The following is a 17,657-nucleotide window of genomic DNA, read 5'->3' as shown; positions in this document are numbered from 1 at the left end:
CTTCAAAACCATCGCCACCATGTCCGATAGGTCAGTCACACACACTCCACACATTTTGGAGTTATAACGTTTGGAAAGGAAAAGATTGTGTCCATTAACAAATTAACTACTAATATTTATATAATTAAAAACACTCCACACACACTTATTGATTTTCTTAATTTTTTTTATTTTAAATTAGCATTTGTTTAGCTGACGTGGCTAGTGAAAAATTTCAGGTTGGGACTCGTTGCAACCATCAAGGTATCGCATATTGTCTTGCGTACTTTTTTTTTTTTGATTGTTTATGAACCTGCTTACTGGTTTGTATCATTTGGGATTTTAAGTTGTTGGAGAAGTCCTTTCTGCATGGTGCGCAAGTGCTGCGAGCTAACCATTAAGAGCAAGGTGTTAAAAAATGATCCTTGGCAGTATTTTTTCCTCAATGTCAAGGTCTTTGTTGCTGTATTTGTCCGCAATTTCTCACACTATCAAGAAACGGGACGAAGAAGTTATGACCACAACCATTTTTTAAAACTTGATTGATTCAATGAAGAGTTTTTAAACGTCTAAAACTTTGAAATGTAAAGTAACTCAATTGAAACCTATCAAACTCTGTTCAATTGCGAAATGTCATTCTTGGATTTCTTGATGTGCCCTCTGTAATCCTCCACCGGAAAGTGAAAAACACACTGGCCTTTCCATTTTGTGGGAATGGGATCCAAGTTCTGATCTCGAAGGCCCAACCTGCATGGTAGACGTGTTCTATTAGAATGAGGAATTTTAAAAATTCCACCTATTTTAGTGAAATTTTAAATTCTTGATTTTACCAAAGGATTAAAAATGCTGGAGAATTCTTTAAATTCTGGAATTAAATAATCTAAACAAAGCATTTTACTGAGTAGTAATTAAAATACCCTTAAAAGTTACATTACTCCAAATACTTTATCCAAACACAAGGTAAAAGTTTCTTTTGAAATTCATTTTAACGGTTAAAAATTTGTCTCTCAAGTTCACAATGCTACAAGTTGGTGAAACAAGCAAGTTCATAAAGCAAGTAATACCGAGTGATGACTGCATGCTAACTGAAAGAAAGAGGATCAAACAATGTTTCTTAATGCCAACCCGTTATGTCAAACTTGTCAGAGCAATGTTTATATACTTTGCACTATGTCAATTGCTCCTTGAAGAAGCTATTGTAGTTTATCTTTCTTGTGCTCAACATCAAATTTCATGTAAAGTTAGTAATTGTACTCCTCTTATGTTGTTTTTGCTATTGATTTGAAGGATCGGGCTAATGAGATATATAAACGAGTTGAAGATCAGAAGTCTAGTAGAGGAAGAAATCAGGATGCATTATTGGCTGCTTGCCTGTACATTGCTTGTCGACAAGAAGACAAGCCACGCACTGTAAAGGGTACAGCTTATGATTCTTTTTGACATTTAGATGCTTCCTGATTTATCTTTCCCTGAGCTTCCCTGAACCTATGAATTTCAAATAGAAATTTGCTCTGTTGCCAATGGAGCCACAAAGAAGGAAATTGGCCGAGCGAAAGAATACATAGTAAAACAACTGGGATTGGAACAGGGCCAATCTGTAGAGATGGGAACAATACATGCTGGGGACTTTATGGTGAGTTTCTTAATTGATGATTACTTACGTAGCACTGTTTGCTAATTTAATCGTTGTGTTAGCTGGCTAATTAATCTTATTTTTGTGTCACTAACATTATTTTCTCCTCAATCATTAGAGACGTTTTTGTTCTAATCTCGGAATGACTAATCAAGCTGTTAAAGCTGCTCAGGAAGCTGTCCAGAAATCAGAAGAATTTGATATAAGGTAAATTTTAGTTTGTCTTGTAGTTCTTTAGAAATTAGAGGATGGAATAGATGTTCACTGATAAGGTTGGCCTGTCATATTATTTAGTTTTTCATACTAATACATTATGCATGCCTACAGTTATTGTTGATTATGAATTCAATAAATACCTAGAATTGCTTCTAAGAGAAATTTCAGGGAGCAAAAGTAAAAACTTGGCAGTGTTTCTGTTATAAAATGAACCAACAATACCAGCTTAAGATTAGGACTTTATAATTATTAGTGCTCAAGGTTGTGCAGATTAGCTTTAGATTTAATGCTATTGCTGTTTGAGTACAAGGGTGTCATTATGGATAAGAAATCTTTGAGTTTCTCGAGATGTGTGCTGCACTTATGGGGGAAGTGGAGACTATGGGAACATGGGGCATGTTGGTGAGATGAGAAACTGAGGGGTGTGTACTGTGTATCATTGGCATGTTTGAGAAAAGTAGAAACACAATTTTTTTTTCAGTCTATTTCATTGCACCTTAATTTTGCACGAATCCACTTCTTCCTTTTTCCACAATTTTTCAGATGGATGCTATTATTTTCTTATGACAGATACTAATAACATCTTTAATCTGCCAGGAGGAGTCCCATATCAATTGCTGCAGCAGTTATATACATCATAACTCAGCTTTCTGATGATAAAAAACCTCTCAAAGGTCAGTGCAACTTCTTAGGGTGAAACATGAAATCAATGAAATACAAACAGATTGATTGGTTTAATTAATCGTGAAAATCGTCTCTCCGATTTCTTGTGCAGTGAATTTTGAATTTGCAGTTAAATTTGATTGCAAATAGGTTTCTAAAAGAATATTCATATCTATGAAGGTCTTTGTAATCATAGGAGTTAAGCTGCTGAACTATTGCACATTTGTATCTGATCTAAAATCTAACCTACGGTGTTGGTGCAGATATATCAGTTGCCACAGGAGTTGCAGAAGGAACCATTAGGAACTCATACAAGGATCTTTATCCCCATGTTTCAAAAATAATACCAAGCTGGTATGCAAAAGAAGATGATTTGAAGAACCTGTGCAGTCCTTAAAGCAAAACAATAGCGACCACATTTAACAACTTAGATGCCATTGGAACGTTCTGTTCTGGATCTACTGAACTGTTTTATACTTTTAATTCAAAATGAAAATGCCTCTTCTATTAGTATTTTCTTCTTCTAACTGCACATTAATTTTGGTTAACCCTCCCAATTTGAGAATTCTAGGGGAGAGGCACCGCTGATATATAGAATTAGCTCAACCTTTATGATAGTAAGCTCATTTTGCACTTGCGTTGAAATTGCTGGGTCATATAGGGTAATAGTTATTTGTAGCATGAGAAATGCTAAATGCTCTAATTTTTTTTTTGAATATATCTTTTATTATTAGATGAAGTTTATTGGAAATCTCAATTTTGTAGGGTTCATTATTTTTTCTTTTTAATTTTGTAATTTTAATAAATTAACTAACAAATAACAATAGTGTGTTGTAGGAGTGTGTTAGTGCTAATGTGTTAAAAAAAGTACGTTGGAGAGTGTATCTTTAGCAATTCTTTTGTAGCTTTGTAGATTATACAAGATACTATTGAATCTGACGCTGGTTGGAGACTAATTAAAGCTTTGTGAACTGCATGATCGTTTACTTTCATACTAGGTTTGTGCACAAATTGCATAATACTTCTACCTAAGGTCTCCTAAAATTATAGACTGGAGACTAATTAAAGCTTTGGGAACTGCATGATCGTTTACTTTCATACTAGGTTTGTGCACAAATTGCATAATGCTTCTATCTAAGGTCTCCTAAAATTATAGACGATTGTTTAGCATTTATCAGCCCCTTTAAGTTTTACAAATTTGGTTTGTGATTAGCTTCGACAAATGTTTCTCTTTATTTAGATCCTATTAAATTCACTTTTTTTTTCTTCTATTGAATTAAAAAATAGGTTTAATTAATCCATTTTTTTATATAAAATATCTATCTACATAGATATATATAAATAAGATATCTACTAATTAATTTAAATAGAATCAATTGAATATCTAGTTGGAGCCTATATGACAAGACCAATCAATAAAAATACTTTAACATTATCTTTGTCATATATTTTACACATCACACTGTATATATATTATATTCATGGAATACAATTTACTTTCAAGATATCTTTGGTAGTGAAATAGTAGTCCATTGTGGAAGACACAATGGAATCTAATAAGTGTGATTTTGAAAAATTGTTTACATAATTTTTTTCTATTCAAAGAAATTATTCATCAAAATAATAAGTTATTATTTAATATCAACACATCTAAAATTGCTAAATGTTAGGGGTTTTTCTATTTAATTCTTTTGCTTGTTGTTGGATATCTCGTTCAAACACATCTTGTGTTTATTTCTTGAGTTTATAGTGAGTTACAAATAGAATTTAAAAAGGTCAAATCTTTGATGATTCTAAGATACATTTAATTTGTAATTTTTTTAATTAATAATTATAAGTGCCATTTTACTTTTAAGAATTTATACATCAAATCAAACAATAAATGTTACAATGAAAATAAAATTAGAACTTTTAAAAATATTTTCAAACCATATATACACCCTTAGTTTTTGTTATTACCACGTGTTGGCTAGACAGTTTTTGAATATTTTTTTTCGTTTATTTTATTTAATTAGTCTATTATTCCTTCTTTTACTGTTTTTTTTAATTGGTGCAAATTCAATGCACGGGTTTTAATGTTAGTTTACTTATCATTTTAGTTGAAAGGGAATTCACGTAATAGTTTTGGGCCTGCAAAAAAGCCCTACTGATCATAGAATACAAAAGAACCTGCCACGTCCTATGATTTCTCATGCGTGCCAATAGTTTTTAGCTCAGAATTTATAGTCATTAGATTTTATTACAAGCTTCAATGTAGTCGTGGGTGACCTGCACCAAGTGTAGTAGCATAGTTGGATCAGGAATCTTTTGTTTATTAATCAATGTACTGTATATGAAATTATACGTATGTGTAAATATTTATATACACATTTATTAATATGTATTTTATAAAATTAAAAATAATTGAAAATTTATATTAAAATTGCAATAATATAAAAGTTTAATCATGCTTTTAATCCTTTAAATTAGGGGTCTATTTTTTTAATCCTCCAAATAAAAATTTTCACTTTTAGATTCTCAAAATTTTTTACAAAAAATATTCTTTTTAATCATTCCACTAGAATTTGAGAGAATAAAAATTATAGTTTTTTTGGGGGAAATTAAAGAAAAAAGAAATATACCTCTAAATTAAGAGACTAAAGATTTAATTAAGTTAAATGAAAAAATAGAATGTAAACGTATAAAACACTCTATCGCACTAAGCATCGATTGAAGTTCTTTTTTTGTACCAATAGAACAGAGTCAACATACTAGTTCTATTGATGTTAGAAGATATTTGATGTGGTCTTTAATTCGATAAATTATTAACAAAGTACAAAATAACAATGATGTTGTGGTTCTACAGAGAAGAAAGGATTCCTCCCACGCGAGGGACTATCTGAACCATTATTTTGTTGCATCCACGTGCTAATATCCATTAGCCATACATATTCCACATGTAGCTAGCATAAAGCACCTTTGAGTGGAATATTAATCTAGAATGTCTCCCCATGTTTGATTTCAACATTATTATTATTATTATTTTGAAACAAAATGTAATCCTAACTCACAACTCCACTCATGTAGGAACGTGTCAATTCATGCATTCATATGCCATTAGGATGAGCTGGAGATAAAAACATAGAGAGCTTTATGATCATAAAAATATAAATGATTTAATTATGTTTTTAGTCATTCAATTAGTAGGTATATTTGTTTTAGTTTTTTAAACATAAGTTTATATTTTTTTAATTTACCAAATTCAAAAATAGTTTATTATCAAATAGCTGCATGAATCAAATCAATTGTCGTAAAATTATTATAATTTAACCAAATGTTTAGGATTCAAATTTTGAATATGTGGCTATGCAAATATCTAGAGGAAAAGTTTTGTGCCTATAGTAACTTTATCCAATTCAATCAAAATTGTCTCCAATAAAAAGTACTTTTCATCTAAACAAAAAATATAAAAATATATTTTTTTAATCTTTTCCTCAAATTAAAATTGGTATATTTTAGTCTATCATGCCAAAGGACTAAAACAATTTTTTTTGAATTTGAATGACTAAAAAAGGCAACTTTTTAACTTGGAGGATTACAAATTACATAACATTTCTTAATTTAATTGACTAAAAATATCAAAATTAAAAATATCTAATAATCACATGATTTTGTATCTTAATTTTTAACAGTTAATGAATAAAAACTTTTGAAAAGAAAAACTAGACAAAGTGATGGATGGTGATGGTTCCGTTGCCATTGGGAAAAAGTTTTGCAACTAATACTCACATAGAGGTGGGGAATAGCAGCACTGTTTTGAGTTTGAGTTGAATTTCTCTCTGCCTCCTTCCTTCTTCCTTCACCCGCCTCTTATCTGTCATCTGTCCAATGCTTGATAAAAGATGAAGGATTGATGGCCATACATGTGTGTGTGTATCCACCAAATTCAACAACACAAACTATGATTGCACCTCTGGTTTCACTCAAAACTGCAACTTATTCCGGTACAATCTTAATTACTATTTTAAGGCTGCCTTTGGTATAGGCCAGAAGAAATGAAAGAAAAGAATATAGTAACTGAGAAAATAAAACAAGAAAAATAAGTAAAATATACAATTAAATATATATTTTCATCTTTTTAATTTAGTGTTTTTAATTTTTATTTATGCAATATTTTTTTTGTTTTAGTTCTTATAATATATATATATATATATATATATATATATATATATATATATATATATATATATATATTATTTTTTGTCTTTAAAATATTTTAGATAGTATTTTGAATAATAAAAATACTTTTAAAAAATGAAAAAAATATTATCTAAAACACTTTAAGAATAAAAAGTTAAAAAAATACATTTGTCAATAATTAAAATAATTTTTTTCAGAGACAAAAAAATACTAAATTATAGGGATAAAAAATAGATTTAAATCTAAAATATAAAATAAAAATAAATATTATTTGATAGAAGAAAAATATAATTGAATAAAAAATATTTAAATTAAATTTATTTAATAAGGAAAAAAACAAGGGATATTAATGTGTAATAAAAGAAATCAACTCATGTAAGAGGGGATGAGATTTGAGAGCAAACCAACTAATCAACGCTTGCCAGCATTGGAGAGAAAAGTATGTATAGCTTGCCAAAAAAAAAAAGAATATTCCACTAACTTCTCATTGCATCTGAACGAGAGATTTTACCCGTGGGATCCATCCAAAAATTCAAATGTTTCATGCATTTCATATCTCCCAAACCACGAAATTTGTGCACACTACATTTCCACACAATTCTTTTTTTTTTCTTTCATGCCAACTAAACAAGGGTAAAAATGTAATTTATTGTTAGGTTGAAAACTTTGATTGATCATTAGTAGAGTATTATTGTTTACTTTATATATATATTTTTAATTTATAAGATTTGAATATGAGACTTTATTTTAAAAAAATATAATTTAATTTTATTTAAACTAGAAACTTATTTGTTGTGATTATAGTACTTAAAGATATATGTTAATTTTATCACTTAAATCACATGAATTTTTTTAAAATTTAAATGAGCTACGTGCTTTATAGTTTATTATCAACATTTTACATGCACTTTTAATTAGAATCAAAAGTGTAAAAAATACTAAAAAAATTCACGTAAATCTTATATCAAAATAGCACAAAAGTTGAAAAAATTTCCACCATTACCTACTATATGAAAAATAGTCTCAATTATTTATACCAATTATAAACATGCATTGAAACATGAAAAGACGCGATGCGATGCGAGCACACCTAAAGTTGGACCACCATAGTGTACTTGTTGCTTAATTGAAGGATCAAACGAGGCACAGCTTGGTCATCTCAACCCCTTTACACATCATCTTCCTCGATGTTAAACCACGAATTATGGACCACTTCAAAAGTAAGTTGGAAGTGTGTCCAACATTACGTGCAATTAATTCCTTTTTTTTTATTTTCTTTAACTATTTGAATAAACCCAAAAGAAATAGATGAAATGAAACATGATAGAAGATGGGAAAAGGAGTTAGTTATCTTCTTGATGCAGATATTATTATCTTTTGGGATCTATTGATAGTGGCTGTTTCGAATTGGTGGTGTTTCGGGGGTATTGGATATAGGTGCAACGCTGAGAAGGCAATGCGGATAATCATGGGTTTAGTTTGTTGCTTTAATATTTGGGTTTTGAATTTTATTCTTGTAATATAACCGATCTTGTGTAATTTGGCCTGGGTATACCTTGTACTCATACTTCTTTCTCAATAATATTATTCTGATTTTAGCCTTTAAAAAAGTTAAGAATTTGCTTAGGAAGTTATTGTCAGTTAAATTTGATAAATTTTAAAGCAATTGTAGAATTTTAAAACTACATATACACTTACCGTTTAAAATTTTAGAAAATCCTTATAAAATCGGTCACCACACCATGAATATATTACATTAGATTATCACGAAATTTCTTTTAGAAACATCTCGATTCATAATAATATTGATCAAACAAACGCAATAAAATTTAAATCATAAGTGATTTCTGATCTATGCGTTCTTTTAATTTGTTCGAGTAAAACGAAATCCTTCTTATAAGTTGTAAAGTAAGTATGTTCGAGTAAAATTTGTTCAAATTAAATATAAAATAAAGATATAATTTGATTTGTTTCAATTTTAATATAATATCAAATCTGAATCAAATTAAATCAATTTTTTTTAGTTTGATTCAATTTAGTTTAACAATTTTTTATTTATCATAATTTAAAATTTATCAACTAAACTTACATAATTATTATGTTATATTATTTTAAAAATAAATTTTTTTTTATTAAATTTTGTTTAACATATTTTAGTTAAAATCTATTGTTTTCACTTCTATATAACATTAATATAAAACATTACTAGCTTTTTTTTAACATAATAGTAATTTATGAATCACTTGATATTTAATATTATTTTAACATCTTTTTTTAACCTATGAAAGTAAAATATGCATCTCGATTATAAAACAAAGAAACATTAATAAATTATTAAATACTTATTACTAATTACCATAGTAAAAAATAATATAATTACAATATGTGATTTGGTAGATTTTTTGGAAAGGAATCCAAAAATTAAACCAAATCACAAAAAAAGTATATTATTTTTAAAATTTTTGGTTTTGGCGATTTTTATTTAAGGGGTTTTCATTTTTTTTACATCAGTGTGACAATTTGCAAACGATTTGATCCAATTTTTAACATTCTAACAAATTGTACTCCATCTTTTTGGGCTCCACTGATTTCTGTTCCAAGTTTGTCAACTACTGTAGCTTGTCTATGATAAACCCTTATGAGACGAAGATTTTGCTTCAGTGGCCATGTTTGACAATCTTTTTAGCAAATTGAAAAGTTGAAATTAAATATGAGAAAAGTGTAATTTATTATGAAGATATTGATCCTTTGATGAACATGGAAACTTATTTGTATCTACATACTCTACACTAGGTCCCATGTAGGGACTGACAAGATTTTGTGGGTATTCTTGTTGGTCACAGATCAACTCCATAAGTTTCATTGAAGAATTAATAATGTCTCTCTTTTGAAAAGACAAGCTCAATTTTGTTTATGTTTTGTTGTACGTTGCTCGGAGATCATATTCAAAATCTTCATAGAAGAATGATACCTCGAGAGAAGGCATTAATTGACAAGTGTGGTGGTAGAGCATAATTGTTTTTTCTCAATGTATTTGGTTCTGGACTGATATTTCATAATGGCTTCCGGCTTGAATTTGCATTTTTTTTTTTTTTGGTTTATCTTAAGCCAAGGATCAGCTGCTATTGTATATGTGTACTTTCTCTTTGATAAAGTCTATTTTGGTTCATTTGCTTGGTACAAGTGGTTAAATATAATATAAATTAATGGTTAAATCTTTCTTTCAATTGTTGTTGATTAAAACCATAGGTGTGTGTATATAACATTTAATGATGCATAAAAAAATATAAATAGTATTTTAATAAGGCCAAGAATAAAAAAATACTTGGTTAAACAATTTTTAACTTTTTTGACTGATTACTATTTGATAAACAAACATTTTTTTTAGTAGTTTTTATCATTATTTTGAATGTTACTTTAAATAATATCTTTTAAGACGTTAGTTATTAACTTTTAATTTTTTATATTTATTTTTTTTATCCTTAAATATTTATTATATTTCATTTTTAATTTTTTCCATATAAGGTAAGAAGTTTTTTTCCTTCTCTTCTTCCACTCACAATGTTAGATTTTATTGTTTTTAACTTTACTTTTATTTTATTATTATTTTAATATTAAATTATTTACTTTAACCATTACTGCATTCTCAATATTTTTCTAATATTTTCTTTATTTCTAGAAATTGAAAATAGATATCAAATCGTTTATAATACTCACACTTCTGCTTAACTAATTCACCTAGACACTTTTGATCCTATTATTTTTTATATATATATATATATATATATATATATATATATATATATATATATATATATATATATATATATACTTTAACCATTATACTAATTAGCTTAATGAAAGTGTGATATCTACTTAAAAGTATGTTATTTTTTTTAAAAAAAAAAATTGATTGAAAATTTTATAGGATATAATACAAGATGAATATTAAAAATACAATAATTGAAAGCAAAAAATATAATTAAAATGATTGATCTATAGGTAGAAAACTTAAAACTATTTAAATTTAATTAAAAACTAAAATTATAAATACTCCAATATATAATTTTATTAAAAATACAATAAATTATCTAAAAATATCACATAAATATGTTTATTTCTATTATCTTATACTATTATTTAAAACTGTTTTATATTATTATTTAATGATAATTTATTGTGTATAATAAATTTGTTGAGTTTTAAGATGAGAAGTATTTTTTTTCTAATAATAAAATAATTGATTTGTGAAGTAGTAATTTTTTTATACTAATGATGTTGAGTGGGAATTGCTTATGAATTTTCACAAATGAAAAAAAAAAACATGATTAATCACGACATTGATTAATTGCACAATAAATGTTTGATGGGAGAGAGAAGATATTGGATGCATGAGTACAAAAAATGGGTACTAGTGTGTTGCTCTCAAAGACATGTTTGGGTATTGGATATAAACGTGAGTCAAAGCTGAAGCATGAGGGATATCAAATTATACGTGAGTCAGATTTGTAATTAGATCTGTTTCTCCTTCATACCTCTAATTTTTGTGAGAAATGTTACCACACATTCTAGTCACAATATATCTTTTAATTCACAGAAATTTATTAAACAAATATAAATTTTATGAGTTTCTTTTCTTACATAATGAGTTTTTTTTAATAATTTATGATAAATTTTATTTAATGAGTTTATAATTTTATACTTTCTAATAAATTTTAGAGAAAATAGACAAATAACAAAGAATGCATTAAATAGTATATAGTGTAGTATTAGCCCTCCTCGTTTATTATAACTTATGTTTTGTAGCTCCATTATCTTATTATGTATGTACATACATAAAATTAATTTTCCTTGCAAATTTTTAAATAATATTTTCTAAAAAAATGATTTAATAATATTTATCATCTAAACAAAAAATCGCATTACTTTAATGTACTTTTGATAAGTATTATTTTCTAACTTTTTTAACCGGCTAAAATACTTGTTTAATCATATTAATATTATTTAGTAAATAAGTTGATTTTAGTACTTGCAACATTTTGTAATAACTTATATGTTTTTATATTTTGTTATCTTTTTATCTTTATAAATTTACATTCTATCTTTTTTCATGAGGTATGCTTTAATATTCCTTTTCGTAGTTTTTATTATTTTTTAGATTTTTTATGTTACACTATTTATTTTAATACTATTTAATTATATATTTTATTATTTTAGAATTATAATTTAAGATTTGAATTTAATGGTCTCATAGTAACATTGTAAAACATATTTATATTATTATCCAATAAAAAATTATTATTGTTATAAATTTAAGATAATTATTAAAAAAAATTAACAAACTTAACACATGTGATTGAATAATAATGTAAAATTATTACATTACCTATTTTCTTTTTTGACGTTGATAATGAATTAGTGTGACAATACTGTTACATAATGATATTTTTAATTACAGAATGGTGTTACCACACTAATCAACATAATAAAGTGTGATATTTAATTAAGTGTATGTTATTTTTATTTGAATCTTGTTAATTAGTCTCATTAGAATACTAATTAAGAAATTAAAAGAAAAAGTTTTTTTATTGAGAATTATATGGAAACGCATTTTATGTATCTCAATAAAAAAAAACCATTTTCTTTTAACCAGTATATTTACCTAAAGGCATCAGTTATCATTGGTCCTTTTATTTTATTTTACACTTGATAGAAAATATTTGACTATATAATATAAGATTAACAGTAGAATGCACAATATGAAAATATAATTAAAACTAAAAGTTGTAATTAAAATATTTGACTTTTAAATAAATAAAAATATAAATTATAGTTACTCAAATATTTTTTAACTATTAAATGAAATCAGATAAACAAATCCATTTTTGTCATTCATATTTATTAGTTTCTTCAATCGATAATTTTATCATATATTTATAATTTATTAATTTCATATTTCAATTAATAATTTTTAACTACCAAATAGCATTATAGTTTTCGGTTAACTTATAAATGTTTTTATCTAACATTATCATAAATTAAGATTTAATTTAAATGAAGTTCATAAAATCATAATGTTAATCTAAAAGCAATTTTACATAGTGTTTCATCCTTTCTATTTTGATTGATATTTAAGTTTTTGCATATAGACTAAGCAAAACAAGTACTTTAAGACAATGATATTTATTAGAGGTCAATTTTATTAAAGTATTCTTACTCTCTTGCTTAATATTTTTTATACATTCTTTCTTAATTTCAATAAATATATTATTAAGTATTTTAAGAAAAAAATAGAAGGCAAAATTAGAATAAATATTTTAACATTTCATTACAAATTGAAAACAATAACCAATAAAAAAAATAATACTATAATATCAATCAATCTGAAAATCTATATAATTTTTGCTCACCCTAAAGTTTACCCAATATAATTTGTTCCTAACCTCTTTTTTTGGTCCTTTGTATGCAGAATATATATATATATATATATATATATATATATGAATGAATTAAAAACAGATACCAAAAGATTTATCGCAACTCAAACATCATGCTCAACTAATTTAATTATTTTTAATTTACAATAACTCGTTAATTCTAATTTTATACTATTTAGCATGACTCAAAGAATTAAGTTTCTCTTATAAATTAAGACTAATTTATACATAAAATCAATCTTTGAAAAAGCTAAATTGAAGAACTTCATTTTTTTATGAAAGAGAACTATTAGTTAAATTTTTCATAAATTAATTAACTTTAACTTATAAAAAAATGTTTAGTTTATTTTTTTTATCTTATTTGTTCTTTTATAAATTTGTACTCCTTCCGTTTCTTTTTTATTTGTCTTTCAATGTTTTTATCTAAAAATCAAGAAATGTAAATTAATTAACAATTAGGTAGAAATAAGAATATAATTGACAAAAAGATAACATATAAATAAAAAAAATTATTAAAAAATTGGACTATAAAAAAGGAATGGAAAGAATATTAAGTTTCCTCCATATATAACTTAAATTCACGACTATGAAACTGACATCCAATGGCACAGCAATTTGTTGGGATGTCCACCAAACTTAACTATCTATCATTTTTGGAGCAAGAAATAAATTATTACCATGTAAAATAAAATCATTCGTCCAATCCTAATGTTGCGTAACCATGGATTTAAAAGATCCTTCATCAAATTAACTTACTACCATGTAACCATTTGTTCCAATTCTTATGCTTGCGTGACCATGGATTTAAAAATTTCTTCTTGAAATTAACGTGGACTTAAACTATTTATCAACTTGCAAAACAGCTTATATGCCGAGTCAAAGTAAAACGTCAACAGTGTATAAATCTTGATGAAATGACACCAAATAGACATCAAAGATGGATGAAGTCAATGTTTTGGAGAAAACTATATATTAATAAACTTTTTTCCCTCTATAATTATATATCAGACTTCTATTTATATATATATATATATATATATATATATATATATAAAATGTTACTTTGCATCTTATATATAAGAAATAATTATATAATTCATTAAAATAATAAAAAATTTAAGTTGACTAATTTGTTATAAATTTTATTTTTAAATTATCCATGATATTAAATGATCTAAGAGGTAATTCTTTTTTAAAAGATAATTTTTCAATGAATATACTTTCTTTTTTTGATAGATCAATAAAAGACATAAACTTATATATTACTGGTAGATCTCATAATTAATTAATGATAAAAAATAATATAAAAAAATATTCATATATTTCTTATAATTAAAAAAAATATTATCTTTTATTTCTTATATAAATAACGGGAGGTAGTATATAAGAAAAGGATAAACTATCATATTTATCCTTTTTTTTCTTTTAAATACACATGTGAATCTCTCACATATTATTGAGTTTTATTTTTTCTTCTTCTCTTTTCTTATATTTACTATTATATACGAAAAACAAAGAATCTTATATTTATCATTTTATCCTTAAACTACACGTTTTAACCTTTCACGCTCAACTTTTTTCATTCATTTCTTTTTTTTTTTCCTTTGTTATTTTTTTTAATCTTTGCTGTCTATGATTCATTGTTTCAAAATATCCCACTCTTTTTGAATCACAATTTCAACTTTTAAATTTCAAAATATTGAATTGTAGTGGTTCAAATTTTCTTCTATTAAGCTCAGACTTTAATTTTGGGAGAGATTTATCGTATGTTTACTTTTTTTCCCTAAATCTCCCAATTGCTCCTTCTCATGGCCATGAAGGTTGAGCTCTTTTATTTTTCACTATTAGAATGTGAGTTTAAATTTAATTAAATTTCAAAAATTAGTTCATAAAGAAGATTGTACTCCACTTATATATATTATGTCTTGAGTGTATCTCTAGGCAATATGAGACTTGAGTTTTTTCTATTAGATCTTCTCACAACCATCATTTCCTTCTTTTTTCTTCAATTAAGCCTTATTGAAAATAAATCTACAATATAAATTAATACAAATTTAAAGTTGAGATTTTATATTATATCATCATTTATTTTAATGTGTACGTTTACTACGATTTAAAATATTTTACCTTAATATTAATTTAATTATGTATCATATTAATTGTTTCATATTTTAAATATAAATACGAAAAATCCTCAACATCGCATGACAATGACATTAATCCTGATTTGTGAAATCAAGTAGATTGCTCCTTTATCATTCCGATGTTTAGTTTTAATTCAAAAAATATATATTCTTTATAATTTATTTTTAAGTTGTTTTAAAACATGTATAAAGATAAGTGTGATCTGTGCAAATGCAAGAGAAAAAAATATCATATAAGATCCAAGACAATCACCTGAATTCTTTCAAAAAGCAAAAAATCGGTTTCCATTAGTAAACTAAGTAATTCAATAAAGTTAATACAAAAATAGAATGTATAAAATAAGAAGAAAAAAAGTGTAGAAGTAGTAAAATAAGTATAGGTGAAGTAGGTTTTGGGTTCCTCTAAAATATATGAAATTTAAAATTAGTCTTTCCAAAATTTTATGTTTCATTTTAGTCTTTCCAAAATTTTATGTTTCATTTTAGTCTCTCTAAAATTTCAATATGTTACTTTTCATTCAGAATGTTAATTCCATTAATGAATGTGCTTAGTGACATACAAGACTAAACACTGATCCTATCAAAATCATTTGTATAATTTTTTTTAAAAGGTGGTGGTACACATCAAAACACTAGATGAACATACTTTAATTACTAGTAGAGTTAGCATACTAGATAATACAATAACATGTTAGTAAAATTTTAGAGGAACTAAAATGAAACAACAAGTTTGAAAGGATCGATTCCCAATTACACATATTTTAGAAAAACCAAAAAATAAGTTGCTCGATAAGAAAATGTTATAACTATCAATAAAAATGGAAAATGAAATTTAGAAACATCTTCCTAAAGAAAACAAATGTGTACGATCTCCTCTTCATTCCAAATAAAAAGATTAAAACTTGAAATCTCATTGGTTCATGAAATATCTTGTAAAAATACAATTTCTCTAATTTTAAAGTAAAAAACTTTGTCCTAAAAAATTCCGAGAAAGCACATGGGACGTAGTCACAACTCAACTAACAAAGATCAAAAGATGTGTAAAGGCATCTTCCCATGTGATTAAATGCCAAAGGGTGAAAAAGAAAGACATCTAACTAATGTAGATATGATAATACATGGAGGTGAGGTTCCTCGGAGAAGTACAACTACCACTTGGGACAAATAAATATAGGATGAATCAGATACAGGCATACACTATCATCTGTTACGCATAACAATAAAGTGAAAACTGATAGAGAGAGAGAGAGAGAACAATGTTGTCATCCTAGTATTTGCTACGTTCGACTGCGAAGGTCGGATTCTTTTCCATTAATGACATCAACTGCGTCACCATACACTCTTGATCGTCTTGTTCAGACACCTTGCATGCGTGCAATCATGCGGTGATAAAGCGGTAGATAAGATTGGAAGCTTCATATTTCGCGCATTTTAAATTAGATTTTCTGAGGTAAATCGTGTAATACTTTTTTTATTATTATAAGATTTTTTAAATTAATTCATATTTTTTAAAAATTAATTTAATTAATCATATTAAATCTGTTAATTAATTATATTATTATTTTAAAATTAATGTTTCTTATCTCTTTATCTACTTATTTTATTAAACACTTAAAAAAAAAAGAAAACAAACATAAATTAGAACAAATATAATAATAAACATAATTTGTTTATTTTTCTAAAATTCCTAATGTAACAATACCTCATAAAATATGAGATTCAATCAAAATTACACAGTCATTCAATTAATTCTTAAAAAAAATAAGATTTAACTTAATTTTATCACTACCTAATGTTATCACAATAAAAATTTTAAAACAACAAATATATTACGCTTATTATTATTATTATAATTTATTATTCTAAATGCTCATTAACAATAATGGACGAAAATTAACTGCTGAAAGAATTTATTGTACTTTTTTCATTTTTGAAAATTAAAATTTGAACTTTCATTTTTCAGGAATGAACTTGTTTACGCTCCACACATTCAATGACAAAAATGACTATTTACCAATTAAAAAAATCTTATAGACAAGAAGAATAAACAAATTTTTAAAAGAAACCATGATATTAGAGATGGAGGAATTACCATTGTTGACCAATAGTTCTGACTATTCAATCCTGCTTACTACTGGTACTAGTTAACAACATAAGTTCTCTTTCCTTTGGTTTGAAATTCCAATCGAATCTGTTTCTAGTAGTGAACAACATAAGTTCTCTTTCCTTTGGTTTGAAATACCAACCGAATCTCGTGCATACAGATCACTTCTCTAACCTTTAATAATGTAATAAGTACTTTTAACACATTATCCATTAGTTAAAAACTTATTTTAAAATATAAAATTATAAATAAAATTCACCAATTAAAATCCATTACTTTTTACATATTATACCTTCCATCAA

The 17,657-nt window shown here is 25.8% G+C and overlaps 1 protein-coding gene across 1 annotated transcript in view; it reads left to right on the top strand.

The window, feature by feature from the left end:
- Positions 1-3,136, top strand: part of LOC100784014 (transcription initiation factor IIB) — a 5,042-nt gene extending 1,906 nt beyond the window's left edge. Inside the window, exons 2-8 of the mRNA XM_006605149.4 lie at positions 6-30; positions 219-243; positions 1,267-1,396; positions 1,482-1,612; positions 1,731-1,819; positions 2,426-2,502; positions 2,755-3,136. Of these exons, the coding sequence (XP_006605212.1) occupies positions 6-30; positions 219-243; positions 1,267-1,396; positions 1,482-1,612; positions 1,731-1,819; positions 2,426-2,502; positions 2,755-2,888 (611 nt within the window). The 3' untranslated portion in view covers positions 2,889-3,136. The remainder of the gene's footprint in view (positions 1-5; positions 31-218; positions 244-1,266; positions 1,397-1,481; positions 1,613-1,730; positions 1,820-2,425; positions 2,503-2,754) is intronic.
- Positions 3,137-17,657: the final 14,521 nt, after the last annotated feature.

Source organism: Glycine max, chromosome 19 (assembly GCF_000004515.6).
Source record: "Glycine max cultivar Williams 82 chromosome 19, Glycine_max_v4.0, whole genome shotgun sequence".
In the NCBI taxonomy this organism is placed as follows: Eukaryota; Viridiplantae; Streptophyta; class Magnoliopsida; order Fabales; family Fabaceae; genus Glycine; species Glycine max.
This window is presented reverse-complemented; position numbering and strand designations above follow the sequence as displayed.